General features: G+C 38.4%; 1 protein-coding gene across 1 annotated transcript in view; it reads left to right on the top strand.

The window, feature by feature from the left end:
• The first annotated feature begins 24349 nt into the window (after positions 1–24349).
• LOC140238367 (guanine deaminase-like) overlaps positions 24350–24874 on the top strand; it is an 85329-nt gene continuing 84804 nt past the window's right edge. The window contains exon 1 of the mRNA XM_072318300.1: positions 24350–24765. Coding sequence (XP_072174401.1) covers positions 24628–24765 — 138 coding nt within the window. The 5' untranslated portion in view covers positions 24350–24627. The remainder of the gene's footprint in view (positions 24766–24874) is intronic.

Raw genomic sequence — 24874 nt, forward strand, 5'->3', positions numbered from 1 at the left:
CACAGAAATTGTGAGTTTCAGACACCTATTTTTTATATTTTTTTTTTTTTTTATACGAGCTGGAAAAAAGTGATTTGAAATCTATGTACATAGAATGGAATAAGCAACTTGATGGATAAACGTTTCGCAGGTGGCAAATAGTATGTTTCTTTCATGATTATGCAACACTGAACTGAAATATGTAGATAAATATATATTAACACTGAAAGATTTTTTATAATTTGTTTCTTCAGAGGGAAGTTAAAAACACTAGATATAATAGACTTTAAGGTTCTCAAGGGTTACATAAAACCAGAATCCCTTCTCAATGGTATCAAAATAAATGCAAATATTGTAATTGGTATGCAAATTATATGTAGGCTTCAGAGTTTTATGTGCATGCATTTCATTCAATAACCTATATACCCTGGTAAAATGTTATTTTTTTCAAGTCCTCTAGAAAGGTCCTTTTGGATTTTTAAAAAAGAATTCAAGTTAGTTTCCGATTCTTAACCAAAATTGATTGCGCTAGGGCAAAAAACAAAACAAAACAAAAACAAAAACAAACAACAACATAAAAAAATGGTCTTTTTCAAGCGAATGAACTTTAACATCTAATTGGCATAATACATACAAAATAGCTGCAATATTGCCATAAAATTGTTAATTCCATGAAAAAATATTTGTAGTGCATCTGTAATCGCAAAACGAATTGATGAAAATTCTCTCTACGCGGATCATGACTCAACTTTTTTAAGGGTGGGGGGGGGGGGAATGCCATCGATTAATGCCATTTTGCAGTGATTTTGTTCATATGCAACATCCATTATTGTATTGTTCCAATATGCAAATCTGTAGCATTAGTACGGAAATTCTATTTCCCAGCTAACCAGAGCATATACATGTATAGTAAACATTCGTCTATAGGTTGAAATGGGATAGGTGGTTTTATTCTATTTTCTCTTGCAGCGTTTTACTTTTCTTGAAAGTCGACGAACAATACCTTTAATGTCACAACAAACGCTACCGATGCCCCAATGAATAAGCAAAATTATGTTGTAAGTTCATTAGATAAAAATCATCTATCTATCAATCTATCTTTATATATATATATATATATATATATATATATATATATATATGTATATATATTTAAGACTGGAGAAGGATCCACTGGAAAGTTAAGCTTGAAGAATAGCACTGGCAAAGGATCAAGAAGTTTTTCAAGTGCGTGTGACTACAAACTTTCCGCGAAACTTCCCACTACAGCTGGGGATATAATGCTGTACTCGCCAAACTTCTCGATCTCTTGCCAGTGTGATCGTGAAGATCGTGAAGACTTCGCGATCTTAAACTTTGCGATCTCTCGCCACTCTGACAGCGCCTTATCATGATCAACTTAAGTAACGATGTTAGAATAGCAGTAAGGGAGAAGAAATGAAAACACATCTACCTATTATAGTATTTGATCTTTCTACATCTGTTATAAGAATGTAACTTAGTCAACTTCCAAGACAGTTTGAACTCTGAAATTGCCTCTAATGCAATCTGCGAAATAAGGGGTTTACCCCTTCCTGTTGCTTTTTATTTTTGTTTTCAATATACGTGGATAATGGTACGTTCCCACTGCCGATCAGATCAACTCGATCAATCCCGATCAAGCTTTTTTAGCCTGGTCGGGCTCGCTGGGCATTGGTATTCGGGGTCGATCTACCTTGATCGGCATCGCTCCTGCTTCCTTCACGATAATTTTGGACATGTCCAAAATATTCGAGTAGGAAGCCCGAACACCAACAGCTCGGGTAGTGATCGAGAAGAGATCGTGCTGATCGGGAATCGGTCGTATAGAAATCTAGTGTGGTCGGGACGGATTTTTCCCCGAGCTCAGTTCCCGATCATCTCGAGTTGTACTCGAATGCTACACGATTGATTTCAGATCATCTCGATCCAGGATTCATCAGTTTCATGAATAACTCGACCGCTACACGACCGATACAGGACTGCTATCGATTGATACTCGACTAAACTCGATCATGCTTCGACCGGCACTCGATCAAATACCGAGCACTTTTTGACAGTGCATGGTTGCAGCAGGTGCAGACGTACTTTCTTAGCACTCATCTATTGTTCAGGTATTAAGAAAAAACATATGCAATCCTTGGTCACGTTAAAAAGTTAAATGTCGTCAGTTTCTTCATCCACTCCTGGCCCACTGAAGAAAAGAAAAGGGCCACGAAGAGAGGGAAAAGAGAACAAACCCTAAACAGCAGACATGACAGAATTAGACTCTCCAGACAAAAATACCAGAAGTAAGAAAAGAAACACAACTGAAACTGAGAAAAAATCGGTATTCTGGTAATATGACCGTAACGTGAAAGGAAATTTTCTAGATTATATACTTTACTTATAAACTGAGAAATGTTTCTTGAATTCTTTTGCTAGCTTGTCTGTTTCAAAGTTGAAGTTGGTTACGTTGATATAAAATCTATTTCTTACGCTGACGTGTTAAAACAGTAGTTGTAACGTAGATTCATAAATGCTCAGTGACTTACTTTACTTTTATTTACGTAGATGTTACACTTTTGCTTCGCTTAATAAGGTTTTTTTTTTTTTATTGAGAGTTGTATGTACATTGCTTAAAGTCCACCTCGATATCGATTGGCTGGGATGAGTTGACAAAAAAAAAAAATAACCAAGATTTTCATCATTTTTTTTTGCTAGTGTAAAATGTTATGTTATTTTATTTTCATGATAATGTACTCTGTTCCACATCAGCACACTTCATGAATTTAGAAATTAATATGATACATGTATTTTATTTTACACACTCTTGGGCCTATATAATTTATCAATGAATACATAGATATTTTTCATTCACTTTTTCATTCTTTAATAATGAGAACAATAATTACAAAGATAACACGACTCATTTGGGGTGTAGAACAGTCAATTTTTTTTCAACTCTGTATAATGGTGCATTTATGGGCATATAGGCCTATGTTTCATTTTAGACCAAATCAATTTCAGCCCACCTTTATGTCATGCACTTATACGAAGCGTGGCGGTGTGACATTTCTTTTTTTTTTTAGTGAGACATCAAACTTAGATTTGCTATTCTTCACATCCAGTGAAAATATCGAATGCATATGAACGAACCTATTATAGGTATTACACATGGTGTCCCGGCAGACAGAGTGCTACAAAACTGTCTCTTATTTAAAAAGATGTGAGCGACTGAATGAAATCGTTACATTATTCAATAGAACGAACATCTCAAATTTTATTTGACACAATGATAATCAATCTTCGTGCAGGTGCTTTGATCTCCATGAAAATTTGTGATTTACAAGTCTGTTACTTTCCGCACTGATATCCTACTTGACTGAGCGATAGTGAAGCCGTAAAAACTGATAACGAATGCGTCAAAAATAGCTACTGAAAACGGATAAAATGAATGAATACAAATGAATGCATTTTTGGTACCTTTTTGAGTGGCTCACAAACAGTAGTGATCAGTCTTTGTCATCGTTTTTTTTTTTGTTTTTTGTTTTGTTTTCAGGAAATATGACTACAGAATCGAAACGCCTGCACGAGAATTGATGATTGTGGTTTCAAAATAGGAAGTGTTCTTCTATCAACTATAGGTTTTCCCGGCCAATTTCGCACTTTTGTCAGTCCAATTCCTAATTGCTGCATTCAATTTAGCAAAATATACCAAAGATGACATGTTCGGTATAGTTTAATTTTATGATCTCTTCATTCAAATTCATTTTGGAGCATTCAAATTACCTTTAGCCTCATTCTAAGTAACACTTTTTCTATTGAAATTCGTAACACAAGCACAATTTGGTTATTTGTTCATTCAGTTTAGAATGATAGTCACGTGATCACGGACATGCTGCTCTCGTTCATTCCAATTCATTTTTGGGCAATCAATTTAACATCTTTTGCAGTCAATTTAGCACGCATGTTTATGGTTTGCTTCTTTCTTTATTTTCTTAACATAGTTATTGTTTTCCAAGCGTCATTACATTTCGTATTTTCGTACTCATTTCAGAGATTTTGGCAACATTCTTTTTTTCTTTAATGTGCTTAGTGACTCTTCAATTCCGAAGATAGTGCAACATGTGCATGGCCACAACTTATCTCGCCGTTGAGCGCTTCATTCCGTGTGTCGGCCAGTTGTAGGAAGTCAAGGTTATGATCATCAAATATTCCTATAATTCGTTTTCTGCCCCCTTGAGAAATACGTCTGTATCTAACTTGTGCCGTCATGACTGTAAGAAGATGAAGTTAAACTAGAGTATTGGTACATGTAGGCCTAAAATGTCATGTATGAAAGAAAAGGGGCGTTACAGAACAGCAAAGTTATATAATAAATATGGTAAAAAATACGATACTTTTACTGCTTAAAGGGAAGATAAACCCCAAGAGCAATGTGGATTGAGTGAAAGCAGCAACATTAGTAGAACACATCAGTGAAAGTTTGAGGAAAATCGGACAATCGATGCAAAAGTTATGAATTTTTAAAGTTTTGGTGTTGGAACCGCTGGATGAGGAGACTACTAGAGGATATGACGTATGAGTGGACAACAATACAAAGAAAATATAAAGGAAATTCAACAAAAATTCACTTTTCTAGAATCATGAAAGAGCAATGGACCAACCTCTTTCAGAAAGCAGGGGGAATAATTCCTACCCTTAACATATGTCAATATCAAGTTGATGGAATATGTAATTTTCATGAAAAGTGAATTTTTGTTGAATTTCCTTTATATTTTCTTTGTATTGTTGTCCACTCATACGTCATAACCTCTAGTAGTCTCCTCATCCAGCGGTTCCAACACCAAAACTTTAAAAATTCATAACTTTTGCATCGATTATCCGATTTTCTTCAAACTTTCACTGATGTGTTCTACTAATGTTGCTGCTTTCACTCAATCCACATTGCTCTTGGGGTTTATCTTCCCTTTAACAGTGTGTGGATCATGAAACAATAAGTCACATAGAAATACGCTTTTAAATGTTATCACCTTTCCAAAAAAAAAAAAAAATGACATGACGTTAATTTCAATGAACATGTTAGGAATTTGACTGCCCATACGCGAAATTGAATGACTGAAATATCCATTTCGCCAGTGCTGGCGAATTTGAATGACTGAAGAGCACGTGCCAATTTGAATGCCCGTTTTACGAATTCGAAAGGCACAGAGCATGTGCAAATCTCATTGATCGGAATGCTAAATTGAACGAACAACTTGCAATTTTGAATGACCGAATGTGCAGTGATGAGGATTTTCGCTAAATTGAATGAACCTTTCATCAAATGGACTGACAAAAGGGCGAAATTGGCCGGTAAAACCTATACTAAAGATAATAATTTCTTTCGTTCATTCATGCTTTTGCAATGAATAGTCAGTTTGTAGCACTCTTTTTGTCCACGCCTTATTCAAGCATTATACTGAATTGTCTCATATAACCAAACGAATACTGTAACCAATTCTTCCTTCACCCGATCACTGTACGAACCTGCCGACCCGAATGCGGATGTGGTCGGATGCGGATCGTAAAAGATCGAATAGCAGTCGGGAAGGGATCGTGTCGAAGGACGATCGAGCATTTGGTCGGGATTGCTCTGGCAAAAATAGGTGATCGGGATTGATCTCGCTTGATCGAGTTGATCTGATCGGCAGTGGGAACGGGGTATTACATGCCGCCAGTGATAACCACCAAGTATGATGCATTTCAATTTATTTATAACTGGACGACGCCACGCTCTCTTGTTTGCAGTGGCGTATCTAGGGAAAACGGCGCCCGGGGCGAAAATTGAGCCCCTAATTTCTGAAAAAGTGTTCAACCCCAACCCGATCCCGGTAGGGACTTTAAAAAAGGTCCGCATGGTATGCTTTTTCAAGCACCTAAGAGGGGTCTTTTGAGGGTGATTTAAATGAAATAAATTTTGATTTAAATTTTTGTATTTCAGCTTACAAAACATGGAATTCATGTCATTTTTTCTTATTAAATCTCTAAAAAAAATTCTAAAAATTCTAATCTAGATATAGTGACGGCCTTATAGATAACGATTTATACCAACAAACTAAGGACTTGAAAAAAATACTCTAAATTAGTATATATGCGCGAGTCATCCGAAATTTGTATTCTGCGTCATCATTACGTTTTGTTCTTATCTTCCTCTTCTTAATGGTGCCAGGTAAAAATGGCAGGGGTAAAAATGGCAGAGGTAAAAATGGCAGAGGTAACAATGGCAGAGGTAAAAATGGCAGAGGTAAAAATGGCAGAGGTAAAAATGGCAGGGGTAAAAATGGCAGGGGTAAAAATGGCAGAGGTAAAAATGGCAGAGGTAAAAATGGCAGGAGTAAAAATGGCAGGGGTAAAAATGGCAGGAGTAAAAATGGCAGAGGTAAAAATGGCAGGGGTAAAAATGGTAGGGGTAAAAATGGCAGAGGTGAAAATGGCAGAAGTAAAAATGGCAGAGGTAATAATGTCAGAGGTAAAAATGGCAGAGGTAAAAATGTCAGAGGTAAAAATGTCAGAGGTAAAACTGGCAGAGGTAAAAATGGCAGAGGTAAAAATGGCAGGGGTAAAAATGGCAGGGGTAAAAATGGCAGGGGTAAAAATGGCAGGGGTAAAAATGGCAGAGGTAAAAATGGCAGAGGTAAAAATGGCAGGGGTAAAAATGGCAGAGGTAAAAATGGCAGAGGTAAAAATGGCAGGGGTAAAAATGGCAGAGGTAAAAATGGCAGAGGTAAAAATGGCACGGGTAAGAATGGCAGGGGTAAAAATGGCAGGAGTAAAAATGGCAGAGGTAAAAATGGCAGGGGTAAAAATGGCAGGGGTAAAAATGGCAGAGGTAAAAATGGCAGAAGTAAAAATGGCAGAGGTAATAATGTCAGAGGTAAAAATGGCAGAGGTAAAAATGGCAGAGGTAATAATGGCAGAGGTAAAAATGTCAGAGGTAAAAATGTCAGAGGTAAAATGTCAGAATTAATGAGAGTGATTTCTTCAGAGATAAACGTATGAAGAGGTTTTGATTGATAACCTAGCCAGAGCAAACTGTATCGAATTATCAAATTCCAACTGCAGGTTTGAAGAATATTGAATTATGTTTTAAAAAGATTAGAGCACTCTCACTATTCTGAGTTTGGTTCAAGTGCAGTGGCGTAATCTGTCTGTTCAGAGGAATAATAAACCAGCAAAGAGCCTAGTAGGCCTATGGGAAATTTTTATTATTATTATTATTATTGTTGTTGTTGTTGTTATTATCATTATTATTATTATTATTATTATCTTTACTACTATTATCTATCATTATAAGGGGGTTCCAACAATGCTGCAAAACCCTTAAACAGTATAATCCTATGTTGTTTCGCCCAATGAAGTTATCACACACACACACTCACGAACCCACTTTTGGTATAAACATATACTTCTATACGCAGATATACATACTCTCACATACACACTCTTAAACAAACGAATTCCGCTCACGTCCAGGCTAGTTTATTGTCATTATTTTTCATTTTTTGAACTGTTTAGTGTAAAGAAGTAAAGGAGACATCAGTAGTCGAAGCAAACCGCTAATTTTTCACCTGTTCTATGTTATTTTCTCACATTCAGGTTTCGTAGGAGGCTATTTATTTAACAAGGCCTGATCACGACATAATGTAGAAATAAAAATACAAAACGCAAAAAACAAACTATAGCAGATGTATCGGCAGACATAAGTAAGCTCTTGCAAAACATGTTATTACATTGTTCAAGTATCACATGGCGCAAAAACAAATATCTCGAAGTTTAATGAACACTTTGTGGTCACTTAACAAACTTATGCTTATTAAAACTGGAGACGAACTTTAGCAATAAACTGTTCAAGTGAGAGTAAAAACCGATAGTTTGTCATGGGATTTTTTCAATCATTGTCGAACGAATCCGCAGGCGAAAAAATGTAAATGTTTGATGCCTTTCAAACTTAGCTGTTGCTCCCGAAGTCAGATTCCATTACGTTTAACGTAGTAAATCTATCAACATGGTGTGTTGCTAAAGATTGGTAGATTCAGCCACCGAAAATGACGTTGTTCTCTCGTTATACAACAACAGTAAGAAAATCCAATCCAATCCCATCCATTTAGAATGAAATCACCGCCTCGATGACTACCATATGATCGCGATTTGATTTACACAGGGATCGCTGAAGCTCTACAAGACTCTCTTCGTCATTTTCATGAGGCCTGTAGTACGAAGCCAAATGAAGAGTCCTAGACCCCGCCATATTTAATTTACACAAGATAATTTCACAATCCCTTTTTTAAAATGTTCTATGGAACAACATGATCAATGGTGGAAATGGGCTGCATGCTTGACGGAGATCTGCGCTCTCAGAGTGCTTTTCTAGTTTGTTAGTTACCTCCGCCAAGGGAGGAGGTTATGTTTTGATTTGTTCGTTCGTTAGTTAGATAGTTAGTTAGTTTGTCCGTGTGCAAAATAAGTCAAAAAGTAGTTAACGGTTTGAGATGAAACTTGCAGGAAATGTTGACAATGGCACAAGTAACACACGATTAAATTTTTGTGGTGATCCGAGAATTTCAAACCTTTACGCGTGTTTTTTTCGCGCATGTATACCTTTTTTTTCCGTTTTAATGTTTATAATAACGTATACATCGTTTACGTCACGGTTTATGCACTCTCATCTCATAGCCCCAAGAAAATGTTTCGGATAAACCAGAAAGAGGTCAGGTGAGGCGATATGCATTCTACCTGTTTAAGTGAGGAAAACGAGGGGAATATTTTGTACATGTACGTAAGCCCTATTGGTCGTGAAGGAATGCAGTTTTCATTCTGGACAATTTTTGTACATGCTCCATTTGCAATAGTTTAGAGACGTTGGAGGCTGGGTGGAAGGTTTGGTCCTTTCCATCAAAACGCAGAGGGTATCCGTGAGAAAAAAAAAAATGCAGGAAAGTAAAATAGGGGAGACCGGGAAAAAATGGGCCATTTTTACCCCTGCCATTTTTACCTCAGCCATTTTTACCTCTGCCATTTTTACCTCTGCCATTCTTACCCCTGCCATTTTTACCCCTGCCCTTTTTACCTCTGCCATTTTTACCCCTGCCATTTTTACCTCTGCCATTTTTACCCCTGCCATTTTTACCTCTGCCGTTTTTACCCCTGCCATTTTTACCTCTGCCATTTTTACCTCTGCCATTTTTACCTCTGCCATTTTTACCCCTGCCATTTTTACCTCTGCCATTTTTACCCCTGCCATTTTTACCTCTGCCATTTTTACCTCTGCCATTTTTACCTCTGCCATTTTTACCCCTGCCATTTTTACCTCTGCCATTTTTACACCGAACCGACGAAATTTAGGCGAGCGAGCACAGCGAGTGAGCCGAAAATGTTTGTATTTAAGCTTACAAAACATGGAATTCATGTCATTTTTTCTTATTAAATCTTACAATTCTAATCTAGATATAGTGACGGCCTTATAGATAACGATTCATACCAACAAACTGAGGACTTGAAAAATACTCTAAATTTGTATGCGCGAGTAATGAGTCGACATTTGTATATTTCTGCGTCATCATCACGTTTTGTTCTTTTTTTTTTTGTTAATTTTTGGCGAGCGAGCGCAGCGAGCGAGCCGAAAATTTTTGTATTTCAGCTCACAAAACATGGAATTCGGAATTCTTGTGTGAACACAATAACACAATAAACATTGTTATTTGTCCGCGTCATCATCATGTTTTGTTTTTATCTTGTTTGATTTGGTTTTCTGCCCCTTCTCCCTCCCCCCCCCCCCCCCTCTTCCCCCGTCCGGGCGAGTTTTGTTTTGTTTTGTTTTTCCCCTTCTTCTTCTTCTTCTCTTTTTTTTTCTTCTTCTTCTTTTTTTTTTCTTCGTTTTTTTTTTTGCGCCCCCAAGGAGTGGTGCCCGGGGCACGTGCCCCCCTTGCCCCCCCCCCCCCCAGATACGCCACTGCTTGTTTGTCTGACTTATGATATATCTCACCAGGTGTGATTCAGATCTTAGAAATGACACTCTCAGCAAACAGGCCTCTAGCTTTAAGGGCCAGTAGATTGTAAGAACTAAAGAATAATGAATACTCATTAGAAACCATGCTAATACATGCAGAAGATTCCACTTCATATCAGACGTAAATGGTCGCCATTTTGCCTCTCATTATATGCTTTATCAAGTATAGTTTTTGAATATCCACGTTCCATTTGAATTTCTGCCCAAGAATTAGGATATGGATCTTTTCATGGAGGACCTGGGTTTTCCACCACCTTGCCAACATGAAGTTACTTTTGTTCCCTTGAGAGATAACATCCATCCAATGGCTACCTTAAAGAGGCCTTCTTCCGTATAATAGATGCTGTAGTTGTGCTTTTTCTGCCAGACTGATACTGACAGTAGCACTCTTATTAAAGCAAGTGATCAATGACTCACAATCGTCAAGGATATACAACTGTTTGTACGAGAAGAAAACTAAAGGGTTCCAAGAATGTGGTTGTTATCAGTCGTCTTTATAAGAATAAACTTATATTCGATTCAAAAGATGCATCACACAAGCTCGTTTGGCACAATGTCTGTTCCGTCATTTTACCGACAAAAGTATACTGAACGCTCGCGGAAGCAGTTCAACGACAATACTCCTGTATTAAAAAAAAAAATATCATAAAAAAAAAAAGAAAATCCTGCTCACTGTGCCAGACCTGATCTTTCTTCACCAGTAGACAATGGGTGGGAACGTTTTGATCTGGTCTACAGCCTGTACAACTGATATATCTAGCTCCAACCCTGCAAAGTTGCCTTGAGATGATTTCATGTGCATGCGAAAGCAATGCAGAATATTTCGATGGAAATGTCACAAATCATGCCTACGACGTACAGCAGTGTGTGCATGTTAGCAACTTGATGATGCAAACCTTGCATGAATGTAGATCGATAGAGTAATAGACTTTTCGATTCAGATTACGTTTCTTTTAAGCCAAAATATAAAGGTGTTGATGACTAGAATTACAAAGTTCATCCTTCGTTTCTGTTTCCGACACTGTCCGAGATACCAGGATTTTTCTAACATTTTTTTTTTTTTTTGCTTGAGCCTGCAGAGTGGGTGAGGAGATAGATACCCCTCCCCCCATAGATTATGACGAGATTTATGAAAATTGCCACTTGATTTTAAATTCAACCGATTGAAAACAATTATAAACCAATCTATCCAATGAAAACGACAAAGTACAGGGAAGAATAAAGTGACCTTTCACTAATCCATAGAGTAGTATAGTGATGTGAATGCCCAATAACTTTGATGGCAAAACCTTGTTTTGGTGGTAAATATGCATGAAAATGGGTGAATATTTGCATAATTTATTATACAAACGAGATAATAGATGTGTGTTGTTTAGTATACTTGCAGTTAAGTTTTGCATCTCTTAATCACACCACGAATCATTAACAGGTCTTGATGTTAAAGCTGTTACGAAACATATTCATATATTGCGGCAGTGCGTTGTAAACTCTCGAAACCTGCTTGGTCTACGGCCTCTTGAATATCAATTTGCAAACATAATACCTTTTAGTGTCATTCAGTTCTCCTTTATTGATTGATTCAAGTACTTGATTTACTTCGGACTCTGACGACATCATAATGTACGACTTGTTTGCCTGAAAACTTAACCTGATAACTTTTGATGTTTCAGGGAATATATCCATAGAAATGGCCAACTATTTGTATAATTTGTATGCAAATTAGATTATTAGGGTATTTCTTTAATACCTGTTTTTTTTTCTTGTATCTCCTTATCACAAAAGAATCATCAACTTATGTATTGATATAACTATAATGATTCAGATTCATATATCGCGGCAATGTGTTGTAGAATCTCGAAGCCTGTCGCAGTATAGCCTCATGCATACCAATTTGCATACGTTGTTGCAAATACTGTTATTCAATTTTTTATTCTGAATTGGTTGATTCCAGTACTTGATTTTCCTCAGGCTCAGATGACACCGTGTACACTTTGTTTGACCGATAGCATATCTATTTTTTCACTACGCCAGGGTACATTTTGATAGCAAAACTTTGTTTTAGGGGAAAATATGTTGAGAAAATGGAAAAATATATGCATAATTTATTGTGCAAATGAGATGCATGTTTTATTCTAATACTTAAAGTTGGTTCTTGTATCTCTTTATCACACTGGGAATCGTGAACCGGTCTTGATACAATAATAACTATCATCAGAATCATGATTCAGATCCATATATTGCGGCAATGCGTTGTAGAATCTAAAATCCTACCAGTTATGTATCCTCGTGTATACCAATTTGCATAGATATTTGCATAAGTGAAATTCAATTCTTTTGAATTGATTGAATTCTTTTGAATTGATTAATTTTGATTCGACTCTGGTGACACTAAGTACTTTTTGTTTGCCCGATAACTTGTTAAAGTGATTAAAAACAGAAGTGAACACGTAGGTATATTATATACATGTGTATTATTATGCAGTAATGCATTGCTGTATCAGCGGCAACTCCTAATTTGCATATTTCACTTCTTAATTTGTATATATAAGTGAAATGAGCAACTGATGACCTAGCTATTGTCTTTGCACCTTAATTTCTGAAATTATTACTATTTCCTCGTGTCTAGGGAGATTTTATGAAAATTAGATCATCGAAATACCTTAAAAAGCAATGAATTGATGGCCATTTTGTTTATGTAAATTAGATGCTCTTAGACTCAAAATTCCGCTTGGGAACCGGAATTTTTGGATTCAGTGTACTTGATTTATACAAAATAGACCGGTTCCCAACTTCTACTAAAAAATGCCTCTAACAGTCATATTTTCCCCAAATCCCACTAGACTATCACATACTTGCCTTGAATTATAACCTTTTTCCATTGAAGGAGCATGATACCGGGTTATGTGAAAGATGTGGAATACCAGAAACAACGAAACATTTTCTAATCGAATGCTCTAGATTTATAATAGAAAGAACATTATGATTTGAGACTCCTAAACTCACCAGCCTAGGCCTATTTACACAAAAAGCAATGGTGGCCTTCGTAAGAAGGACACAGAGATTCTCCTTATATAATCATTTACAATAAATTGTTGAACCCTGGGAAATACTTTTGAGTTTGACGCGTCAACACTCAATTCAATAGGTCTAATGGAAGTGTGAAGGTGAGCAAGCGTATATAGGTACATTATAGGCATGTGCATGTGGATATGAATATTAAAGGACAAGTTCACCTGATAGACATGTGGGTTGAGTGAATGCAGAGACTCACGTTACCCCAAGCACCTTCTGATCTGGAGATTCTCCCGCCCGAAACCCCTATCAAACGGGAGACTCCAAGTTGATGTGTGCGAAGCGCGAAGTTCCTGGGGTTCTAGATGCTTTTGGTGCTATCTAAGGGTGGGATTTCACGGAGCACGCGAACGATTTGCGAAGGACGCGAATGACAAAATGCAACATTCGGAAAAGTTTTTCTCCGAATGTTTTCCGACAATGAACCCGAAAACTATTCTTGCGCAATTTGTGCGAAGTTTCCACGACGTATGTGCGAATGTCGTGTGTATCATTGCTAAAGTACAGCATGTTACGAACACTAAGAACACGCGACGGAAATGCGAACAACGAACATTTTTCAATAATCATGGGAGAAAATGTACCCAAGGAGAGGTGGAAGCTGTCTTGAGTTGATTTTTTTTTTCTTTCCTCTTTTTCTTCTTTCTTTTTCTCTCATTTCTCTATCTTTCTCTCATTTCTCTATCGTGTGCTTGCCTACATTTTTTTTTCCTAGGACGTATCTTCACCAGTAAAGCATTTGATCGTTTTGGTTTTTTTTTTTTTTTTTGTTTTTTTTTTTGCAGTTCCTCCAACACATAATCTCTATATAGTTCAAATGAAATTTTACATACTTTAGATTAATTTCAAGTGTATTCTGCGATTTTTTTTTTGTATATCAAACATTTATTTCTCTTTGCTAGTCTTTAATTTCTTTTGTTACTATAGTTGTGAATAATTTCTTGATGTTTAGATGTATGCTACGATTTTTATTTGTAGAAAACGTATAGGTCATACATCCCCCAACGTGCGCTAAACGTTCGCGAGAATGTCTCAAAAGGCACGCGAACAGTTTGCGATTACGTCGTAAAATGATCGGAAAAACTTCGCAGATTTCGCGTAACATACGCGAGACATTCTCTAAAGTTTCGGAGTCTGTTTGGGGTTTCACGAACATTTTGCGAACATCGCGCGTGTCTTGCGAAGGTCTTGCGCACAGACCGAGGCTTTAGGGTGGGATTTCACGGAGCACGCGAACGATTTGCGAAGGACGCGAATGACAAAATCCAACATTCGGAAAAGTTTTTTCTCCGAATGTTTTCCGACAATGAAGCCGAAAACTATTCTTGCGCAATTTGTGCGAAGTTTTCACGACGTATGTGCGAATGTCGTGTGTATCATTGCTAAAGTACAGCATGTTACGTACACGAAGAACACGCGACGGAAATGCGAACAACGAAAAATGTTCAATAATCATGGGAGAAAAGGTACCCAAGGAGAGGTGGAAGCTGTGGCATCTTGAGTTGAATTTTTTTCTTTCCTCTATTTCTCCTTTCTTTTTCTCTCATTTTTCTATTGTGTGCTTGCCTACATTTTTTTTTTTCCTGGGACGTATCTCCACTAGTAAAGCATATGATTTTTTTTTTTTTTTTTTTTTTTTGCAGTTCCTCAAACACATAATCTTTATACTTCAAATGAAATTTTACATACTTTAGATTAATTTTAACTGTATTCTGCGATTTTTTTTTTTGTATTTCAAACATTTCTTTCTCTTTGCTAGTCTTTAATTTCTTTTGTTACTATAGTTGTTAATAATTGTTTGATGTTTAGGTGTATGCTACGATTTTTATTTGTAGAAAACGTATAGGTCATACATCCCCCAAACGTGCGCTAAACGTTCGCGAGAATGTCTCAAAAGGTACGCGAACAGTTTGCGATTACGTCGTAAAATGATCGCAAAAACTTCGCAGATTTCGCGTAACATACGCGAGACATTCTCCAAAGTTTCGGAGTCTGTTTGGGGTTTCACGAACATTTTGCGAACATCACGCGTGTCTTGCGAAGGTCTTACGCATATGACGAGGCTTTAAAGACACTTTCGAGAACAATTCACGAGCAAATCACGACCAAGTGTGCGGAAAAGGTTCGCAGAAAATTTCAAACTTTTTTGAAATTCTCGCCGAAGTAAAAACGACATTCGCGAACAATTGACGACGCTTCCGAACCCTCACGTTCGTTTGGCGATCTTTTGCAGACCAAAATGCGAATGCTGGATTTTGCCATTCGCGTCCTTCGCAAATCGTTCGCGTGCCCCGTGAAATCCTACCCTTAAAGACACTTTCGAGAACAATTCACGAGCAAATCACGACCAAGTGTGCGGAAAAGGTTCGCAACAAATTTCAAACTTTCTTGAAATTCTCGCCGAAGTAAAAACGACATTCGCGAACAATTGACGACGCTTCCGAACCCTCACGTTTGTTTGGCGATCGTTTGCAGACTAAAATGCGAATGCTGGATCTTGCCATTCGCGTCCTTCGCAAATCGTTCGCGTGCTCCGTGAAATCCCACCCTAACTACACGCAGCCTTTGTCGCGAATCGCGACAGCGCTGCACCTCTATTTCTTCGCGGACGTTCCCTAACAAAAAAGTCCTGTGGTACTCCCTGTGGTACTTGTCGGTACCACACAATGTACCACACACTTGTAATGTTACCACAGGAACTGTGTGGTACTGTACCACAGGCTTGTAGGGTACTCCCTGTAGTACTTGTCAGTACCACACAATGTACCACATAAATAAATGTTACCACAGGAACTGTGTGGTACTGTTTTACAGGCTCATGTGGTACTTCCTGTGGTACTGGTTGGTACCACACAATGTACCACACAAATATATGTTAACAAAGGAACTGTGTGGTACTGTGTGACAGGCTCGTGTGATACTCTGGGATGTACCACAGGGCAGTACCACAGGACATTAAAACAGGAAAGTACCACAGGACAGTACCACAAGACAGTATACACACAAATTGTCCTGTGGTATTTTGGGATCGTATACCACACGACAGTACCACAGGACAGTACCACATGAATTGTCCTGTGGTATTTTGGGACGTACCACAGGAGAGTACAACAGGAAAGTACCACAGGATAGTACCACAGGACAGTACCGCACACGACTTGTTCTGTGGTATTTTAGGAAGTACCACAGGACAGTACCACAGGGCAGTTCCACAGGACAGTACCACAGGATAGTACCACAGGACAGTACCTCACGACTTGTCCTGTGGTATTTTGTGACGTACCACAGGACAGTACCTCAGGGCAGTACCACAGGACAGTACCACAGAGCAGTACCACAGGACAGTACCACAGGAAAGTACCACAGGATAGTACCACAGGACAGTACGACACGACTTGTCCTGCGGTATTTTGGGACGTACCACAGGGCAGTACCACAGGACAGTACCACAGGACAGTACCACAGGAAGGTACCTCAGGATAGTACCACACGACTTGTCTGTCCTGTGGTATTTTGGGACATACCACAGGACAGTACCACAGGAATTGTCCTGTGGTATTTTGGGACGTACCACAGGACAGTACCACAGGATATTACCACAGGACAGTACCTTACGACTTGTCCCGTGGTATTTTGGGACGTACCACAGGACAGTACCACAGGGCAGTACCACAGGACAATACCATGTCAGGGCAGTACCACAGGACAGTACCACAGGAAAGTACCACAGGATAGTACCACAGGACAGTACCACACGACTCTTCCTGTGATATTTTGGGACGTACCACAGGGCAGTACCACAGGAAAGTACCACAGGATAGTACCACAGGACAGTACCACACGACTTGTCCTGTGGTATTTTGGGACATACCACAGGACAGTACCACAGGAATTGTCCTGTGGTATTTTGGGATGTACCACAGGTCAGTACCACAGGATAGTACCACAGGACAGTACCACAGGAATTGTCCTGTGGTATTTTGGGACGTACCACAGGACAGTACCACAGGATATTACCACAGGACAGTACCTCACGACTTGTCCTGTGGTATTTAGGGACGTACCACAGGACAGTACCGCAGGACAGTACCACAGGGCAGTACCACAGGACAGTACCACACGAATTGTCCTGTGGAATTTTGGGACGTACCACACTACAGTACGACAGGAATTCCTGTGGTAATTTTTGATGTATACCACAGGAGAGTACCACAGGAACTGTCCAAAATCCCACAGGAAAATCATAATATGGTGCTATTCCACACAGATATAAGTACCACACAGCAAATTAAATTTTTAAGTACCACAGAAAAATGCTACAGGAAATTCTTTTTTTTTTCTTAACATTTTATACCAGAGGACTATCACATCAGGAGAATATCAAACAGCAGTACCACACAGGAGTACCACACAGGAAAATTGTAAGGCAGAATCAACTGAAATTTATAACAAAAATACAAACAAACAAGCACATATTAATATTCCTCAATTAATTGATAGATGAGTTAGGCTGTGAATTATAATAATTGATTTGCCATTACTTATCCTGTCCTATACTCCTACAGTATTACCTATTTAGTGAAAGTGCTGATGTAAAGCATGAGAAATTTCATAAGGACTTTTATACTCCTGTGGTACTCGTGTGGTACTCCTGTGGTACAAATTTTTACATAGCTCATGAATATTCATAAAAAGCACTCTAGATTTTAAAAAATACATATATGACTTAAAAAGTCAAAGTATTAATGATGGAACTTACTTTGAACTTCATGAAACCCTTACGAAAAAGTCCTGTGGTACTCCTGTGGTAATTACCACAGGACGGTACCACAGGACAGTACCACAGGAAAGTACCACAGGAAAGTACCACAGGACAGTACCACAGGAATTGTCCTGTGGTATTTTGGGACATACCACAGGACAGTACCACAGGAATTCCTGTGGTATTTTGGGACGTACCACAGGGCAGTACCACAGAAAAGTACCACAGGACCGGTACCACAGGACAGTACCACAGGAATTCCTGTGGTATTTTGGGACGTACCACAGGGCAGTACCACAGGAATTCCTGTGGTATTTTGGGACGTACCACAGGGCAGTACCACAGGACTAGTACCATAGAACAGTACCACAGGAACTGTCCTGTGGTATTTTGGGACAGTACCACAGGACAGTACCACAGGTCGATCATTACCACACAGCATTACCACAGGGCAGTACCACACAGCATTTCCATGGTACCACAGGAGAGTACCACACAGGATAGATCGAAAAAAAAAAATCTGGGAGAATTTTAGCCACATCTCAAGGAATATTCCTGATAGATGAGTGATGGATTTCAGGACAACATGGCCCTACTTAATAACCTGTAATCCTAACATATAACCTCAAACGAGAGTCTAAAGGCCAAGTGCCAATCTAGTCCTCTAATAGATCTATACAGTCATATTCTATTCCTAGGTAGCCATCGACCGTATCAGTACATTTATATGGCCGTCTATCCGTAAAGCATTAAGGCATGGTTACTAACTCGATTATACTTTATTATCAAGATATGAAATTACACTTTCATAACAATATCTATGATATTGGGAATAACATAACATAATTAGACAATCTTAAAGTCGGAGATAGTCGCATGACCCCGACTAAAAAGGGTCAAATCATTGCCGGTGCAGCACGCGCGGATCTACTACAAGTTTTACGTAACACATGAAACGCACGGGCGCACGGGCAACCACTTCTGAATGCGCATGCGTGGTAGTTTGTTGATTTTTTGAAGCTCTCGAAGGAAAAGATGCCACCGCACGATCTATACTCCGAAAAATTCAACAATAACTGGATACCAACAAAACGCCGAATTCAACTCAACAATCAGGAAAATATGCTGTAGGTAAGTGTTGCAATTATATTACTCTTAAAATCATACAAAATAAAAGGTATTTTATGTGATTTTGCCGTCAATAGTGACGGTCGTTTACAACGTTGAAACACTAACACATGTCAGACCCTGTGCGCAGCACAGTGTCTGGTGAGGCTAATGTGGATGCAGCAATATCAGTAGAACACATCAGTGAGAGTTTGATCAAAATCGGACATTCCGTAAAAGTTATGAATTTGTGAAGTTTCTGCTCAGTCACGGCTGGATGAAAAGACTACTATAGCTTGTGATGTGAAATGAGTTCAACGATATAAAGAAAGAATAAAGAAAATTCAACATATTTCCATTTTTCTCGCATAACAAAATAACACTCGACTTCTCTCTTTCAGAAGGCAGGGGGAATAATATTAACCTTAAAGGGACTGTACAGTTCTGGTTGAGGTGGGGAATCATGTTTTTAACATTCCTAAGTGAGATAATGAGAAACCTCTTATATGAAATATGAAAGAGCATGTAATTTTAAGAAGGATTCAACGTTTATTTGATAAAAATTGGTTTTCAAATGGCTGAGATATCCAAGAAAGTGATAATAATAAAAGGCTACAGACCACACCTTTTATTAGGATCTCTTTGTTTCACCTTGTTTTTTGGATATCTCAGCCATTTCAAAACCGATTTTCATAAAATAAACTTTTGATATCAACCCCTTAGAACTGCATGATCTTTGACATAGAGTGGTTGCTGAATATCTCACAAAACGTTTAAAGCTAAATCCTCACTTCGAACTGTTCACACCCTTTAACATACGTCAGTGGCAAGTCGAAGAAATGTGCGCTTTATTCAAAAAGTAAAGTTTTGTGAAATTCTCTTTTTATTTTCCCTGTATAGTTGTACACAATATGATTGTGACATCATGCACTGCAGTAGTCTTCTCTTCCAGCAGTGACTGTGCAGATACTAAAAATATTCGTAACTTTTGAGCGGATTGTCCAATTTTCCTCTTAAAACTTTCACTGATGTGTTCTACTAACATTGCTGCATTCTCTCAATCCTTATGTATATGCAGGTGGACTTGTCCTTTAATGTAGGTATGTATACGTACGTACGTATGTATGTTTGTATGTATGTATGTTTGTGCATGTATATAAATGTATTATGTAAACTAAAAATGTAAGAAGTATGTATGTGTGATCATTTGCATCCCACAAGTAGCCCAGAATGTCTGCCTTGATTTATGTTACAATGGTTTCGAAATTACAGGGCCCCTATATTTTGTTTTTGGTTTCAGTGATTCAATCGGAAAAGGAGATCACATTCAGATTGACAGACATCATCCCAGTCTTGGCCGGTACATATTGGAGCTCTAGTGGCCTAGGCTTGCACATATATGCTCAAGCTGAGAAGCGGGGGGGGGGGGGGGGTACTGATAGCAAACCGGGCTGGCCAGAAAATACGCAAAAACGGCCCATGATGGGTGATGACCAAAGAAGTTCTAGCTAGAACCTCTTTGGTGATGACAGTCTGTTTTAGAATCTCCAAAATTGCGGCAATATTATAATGCAGCGATTTTTTTTCTCCTTTATTATTTGAATTTGATAGATATTAGTAGGACCCTATATGAATTTCAGTAGGTATTTTAGGCGTAAATATTCACAACAGAACTGAATGACACACGCCTTGAAAAATCAAAATAATAACAACAACAACAAACGACTGAACTGACCCTCGCGACGAAGGCAAAGGCTCTGCAGGACAAAATAGGCGTAAATATTCATCACTGAATGATACACGCCTAAAATTAAGATAACAAAAAAAAAACAACAACAACAACACAGAACTAGAGATTGTAATTTGTCATCACTGACAAATTAAGGTGATCCGATTTTTTTTTATAAATGATTCGAGTCCTGATTGCAATAGGCATGACCATACAAGTTTCATCTGTGTTTAGAGACATTGGCCGTGTGATGTTTGGATTCTCATTTAGCAAAGGGACTCATATCTGCCATGTATGGTACCAAATTTTGTATACACTATAACGAAGAAACAGCAACAAGTACATATGACTTTGTCCCACCTTTCCACTCCCAAGATAGCATCTGATGAAATATATGTGGTTATTTTATGAAATGATTCTTGCGACATCGTCTATACGTGTGAAAAATATGGGAAAGATAGGACAGGTATTCACCAAGATACAAGATGAAACATTTGTGACCTTTGACCCTAATTTACATACCCAAGATGTTGTCCGATTAAGTAGTTGTTATTTTATGAAATAATGTACGTGACATGAACTTAACATGTGCAAAATATGGAAGTGATAGGGCATGTTTCTTTTGAGTTATTGCAAAGAAAGTTGCAGAAAGAAATATCTCAATACATAGAAGATAAGACTTAATTTCAAGCAAGTTTTCTAACCTGATGCTGACATCGTATGAAAAAAACGAAGGGCAGAAAATAATAGCGCAAAAGCTTAGCTACCACATATTAAAATCTGGGAGAAATTCACTGAAGGGTAAGTGAGCTAGTGCTCGATAAAGACAATCATGTCAATTTTCACATCTAGAAAAATTTCCTCCCATAGAGATAACATGTCATAACGAAGATACAGAAAGAACTACATATGACCTTTGACCCCACTTTGCACACCGAAAATGGCATCTGAGCAAAAAGTGGTTATTTTGTGAAATGATTCTTGAAACATTGCGTGTGCAAAATATGGGAAAGATAGGACATGTATTCACCAAGATACAGCATGAAACATTTATGACCTTTGACCCTAATTTACATACCCAAAATGGTGTTCGATCGAGTAGTTGTTATCTTATGAAATAATGTACGTGACATAAACTAAACATGTGCAAAACATGAGGATGATAGGGGCTGTTTCTCTTGAGTTATTGCAAAGAAAGTTGCAGAAAGAAAGAAATATCTCAATACATCGAAGATAAGCTTGAATTTCAACCAAGTTTTTTGACGTGATCCGGACGTCGTCTGAAAAAACGATAACGATAGCGCAAAGTCTCAACTGCAGCATCTGGGAGAAATTCACGGAAGGGTAAGTGAGCTAGTGCTCGATAAAGATAGTCATGTCAATTTTCATTTTCAGAAAAAATGCACTCCCATAGAGATAACACGTAAACATGTCAAATTTGACAAGGTTACTTTTAAATCATTTTTCCGAGGTGATGCAGTCATCCAATCAAATTGTGACGTAATAATAATGAAAGACCATTTAATAAGCTACAACATACTGAAATCTGGGGGAAAGCGGCAAACGATAAGTGGGATACGCTCGAATAAACTTGTAATTTGATGACGTCATTTTGAAAATTCACTTTTTTTATTTTATTAAGAAATTTGATATCTTTTAAACATTTTTCCATCATCTCCAACCCATGAAATGACATGTGGAACTCATCGGCTTTTATAATGTGTAAAGAAAATGGGGTGTCAACGTCCATTAATTCTGACGAGTAAAATCTGATTTAAAATTGGCGGCTATTTCCAGAAAAACTGCACTCCAATATATAGAGCTAACACGCAAATGGGTCAAATTTGACAAGGTTACCTTCAATCAATTTTGAGGAGGTGAAGACGTCATCTGATTAAAACTTTAATTCATTAAAACTTATAGAGCATTTAATTAGCTACAACATACTGAAATCTGGGTGAAAACCGGCGAAGGATGAGTGAGATACGCTCGAGTAAACTTGAAATTTGATGACGTCATTTTAAAAGTGTACTTTTTTTTTATTTTATTAAGAAATTTGATATCTCTTGATCATTTTTTCAGCATCGCCAACCCATGAATTGACATGCTCAACTCATCAGCTTTCAAAATATGTAAAGAAAATGGGGGGTCACCGTCCATCCTGACGAGTAAAATCGGATTTAAAATTGCCAGTTTTTTGGCATAGTTACGCTGTATATCGCCATTGACGCGCGCGCGGAATTTCAAATTTTACGGGCCCGTATGACGTCATATTGAGTCGGATTGACTTGAAACTTGGTATAAATATTTCTTGACATTTCAGACATCCGATCAAAGTGAAAAAACTTGAAATTTCAATTGCAAATGAGCTGTGCGTGCGTATATGCGCGCGCGCGTACGCGTCCGTCCGATTTTTCAATTTTTCAAAAAATGCTCCAAATGGTCTGAAACGTGTGCAAAAAAAAAATTTGAGCTCGATTGGAGCATACACATATTTCAACGCGCGCGTACGCGCACGTTTTAAGAGAATATATGAAATTTGAGAACATGAGTAAAATGCGCATAACTTGAAATATATGTGACGTAAAATTCATTTTTCAATGAAATTTACGTCACATATATTTCAAGTTATGCGCATTTTACTCATGTTCTCAAAATTCATATATTCTCTTAAAACGTGCGCGTACGCGCGCGTTGAAATATGTGTATGCTCCAATCGAGCTCAATTTTTTTTTGCACACGTTTCAGACCATTTGGAGCATTTTTTGTTGTAGCTTTTAAATGGTCTTTCATTAATGAGATATGATTGAGAATGTGTTTTCATATAATGACGTCATAGTGACGTCACGGTCGATTGATCACAATGATACATTAGATTTGTCGTCTTTGGGACATGATGCATACATGGTATAATTTTGAAATTGATAGGCAGCGGACTTTCTGAGCTAACCTCTGCACAACTTTTGGGGAGAAATAAAGAAATAAAGAAGAAGAAAGAATCCGTACAGATACAGAAGGTGATCCGAAGGATACTCGGATCACCTAATTAGCAGAATTCCATGTGTAGATCGAGTTCTGTGGACACAAAACTACAATTGTATGTTCGATGTTGACGGCGTCAATATCCAGATGAATAGCGAAATAGTACGGGCAGAGTGTCTGGAAGCCAGACTATTTTTAGCCGGCATTTAATTTAAATTAACAACAACAACAACAGCAACAACAACAACAACAACAACAAACGACGGCCAGGTATGGCATAAAAAGTGATCTAGATCGTACGTGCATTTTTACGCACGAGTTCCCTGGCATCCGGCCTTGTCCTTGATTGTCGCAAGGTTGTGGTTTTCTTCTATAATCTGGTTTAGTTTTGATTACAATGGTACAGGGTACACTTAGTTATGTTGTTGTATACTCTTGCCAGCGGTGTCTGTACAGACTAGGAGGATGGACAGCCCGTTCGCCTCCGCAGCAATTTTAGCAGGTCGCGCGGCGCGGTACTCATGTACACTTGTACCACGGACTCGACTCGACTCTGTACTTGCACTCAGCGTTGCGTATTGAATTGCTGCTCCTCGCTCGCTCGGTGCAGATCCTGTGTGCAGATGCGGCAGACCAGAAACGTTATCACATGGGATAAGATCTAATGGTGGCGTCTGACCTCCCTGGCCTGGTCTTTGTCTAACACCGAACAGCCAACAAGCTTTCTTCAACGCTATATAATAAAAAGAAAAGGACAAACGCCATTTGATTGACACTGACAGGCCGCAATCATCGAAATACAGTGTAGCACGTACCGTCGATGAAGACCGGATTTCGTCTGCTGCGTTCAACCTGCTACAGCATCCTGACGGTGGATCAGCCGGACGGTTACGGGTCGGGCAAGCGTGCGTACGAGCTACGGTCGGCCGATCGGTGAGACAAGTCTACATGAACATGGCAGACACAGGCCATGCCAATACTAACGCCACCACAGTGTTTTGTGGCACTCTGGTCCACTCAACAGCCTCCAAACCACTGGACGTTCTGGGTAATTTCGCCATCGGTTTTGAACATCGAAATGGCAAGGTAAAAAAACAAACAAACAAACAAACAAAAACGATTCTGTCTATCGCATTGGGATTGCCCGATCGGTCACTACCACTGCACATGCACTGTCTATCCTAAACTGCGACCA

Source organism: Diadema setosum, chromosome 14 (genome assembly GCF_964275005.1).
Source record: "Diadema setosum chromosome 14, eeDiaSeto1, whole genome shotgun sequence".
NCBI lineage: Eukaryota > Metazoa > Echinodermata > Echinoidea > Diadematoida > Diadematidae > Diadema > Diadema setosum.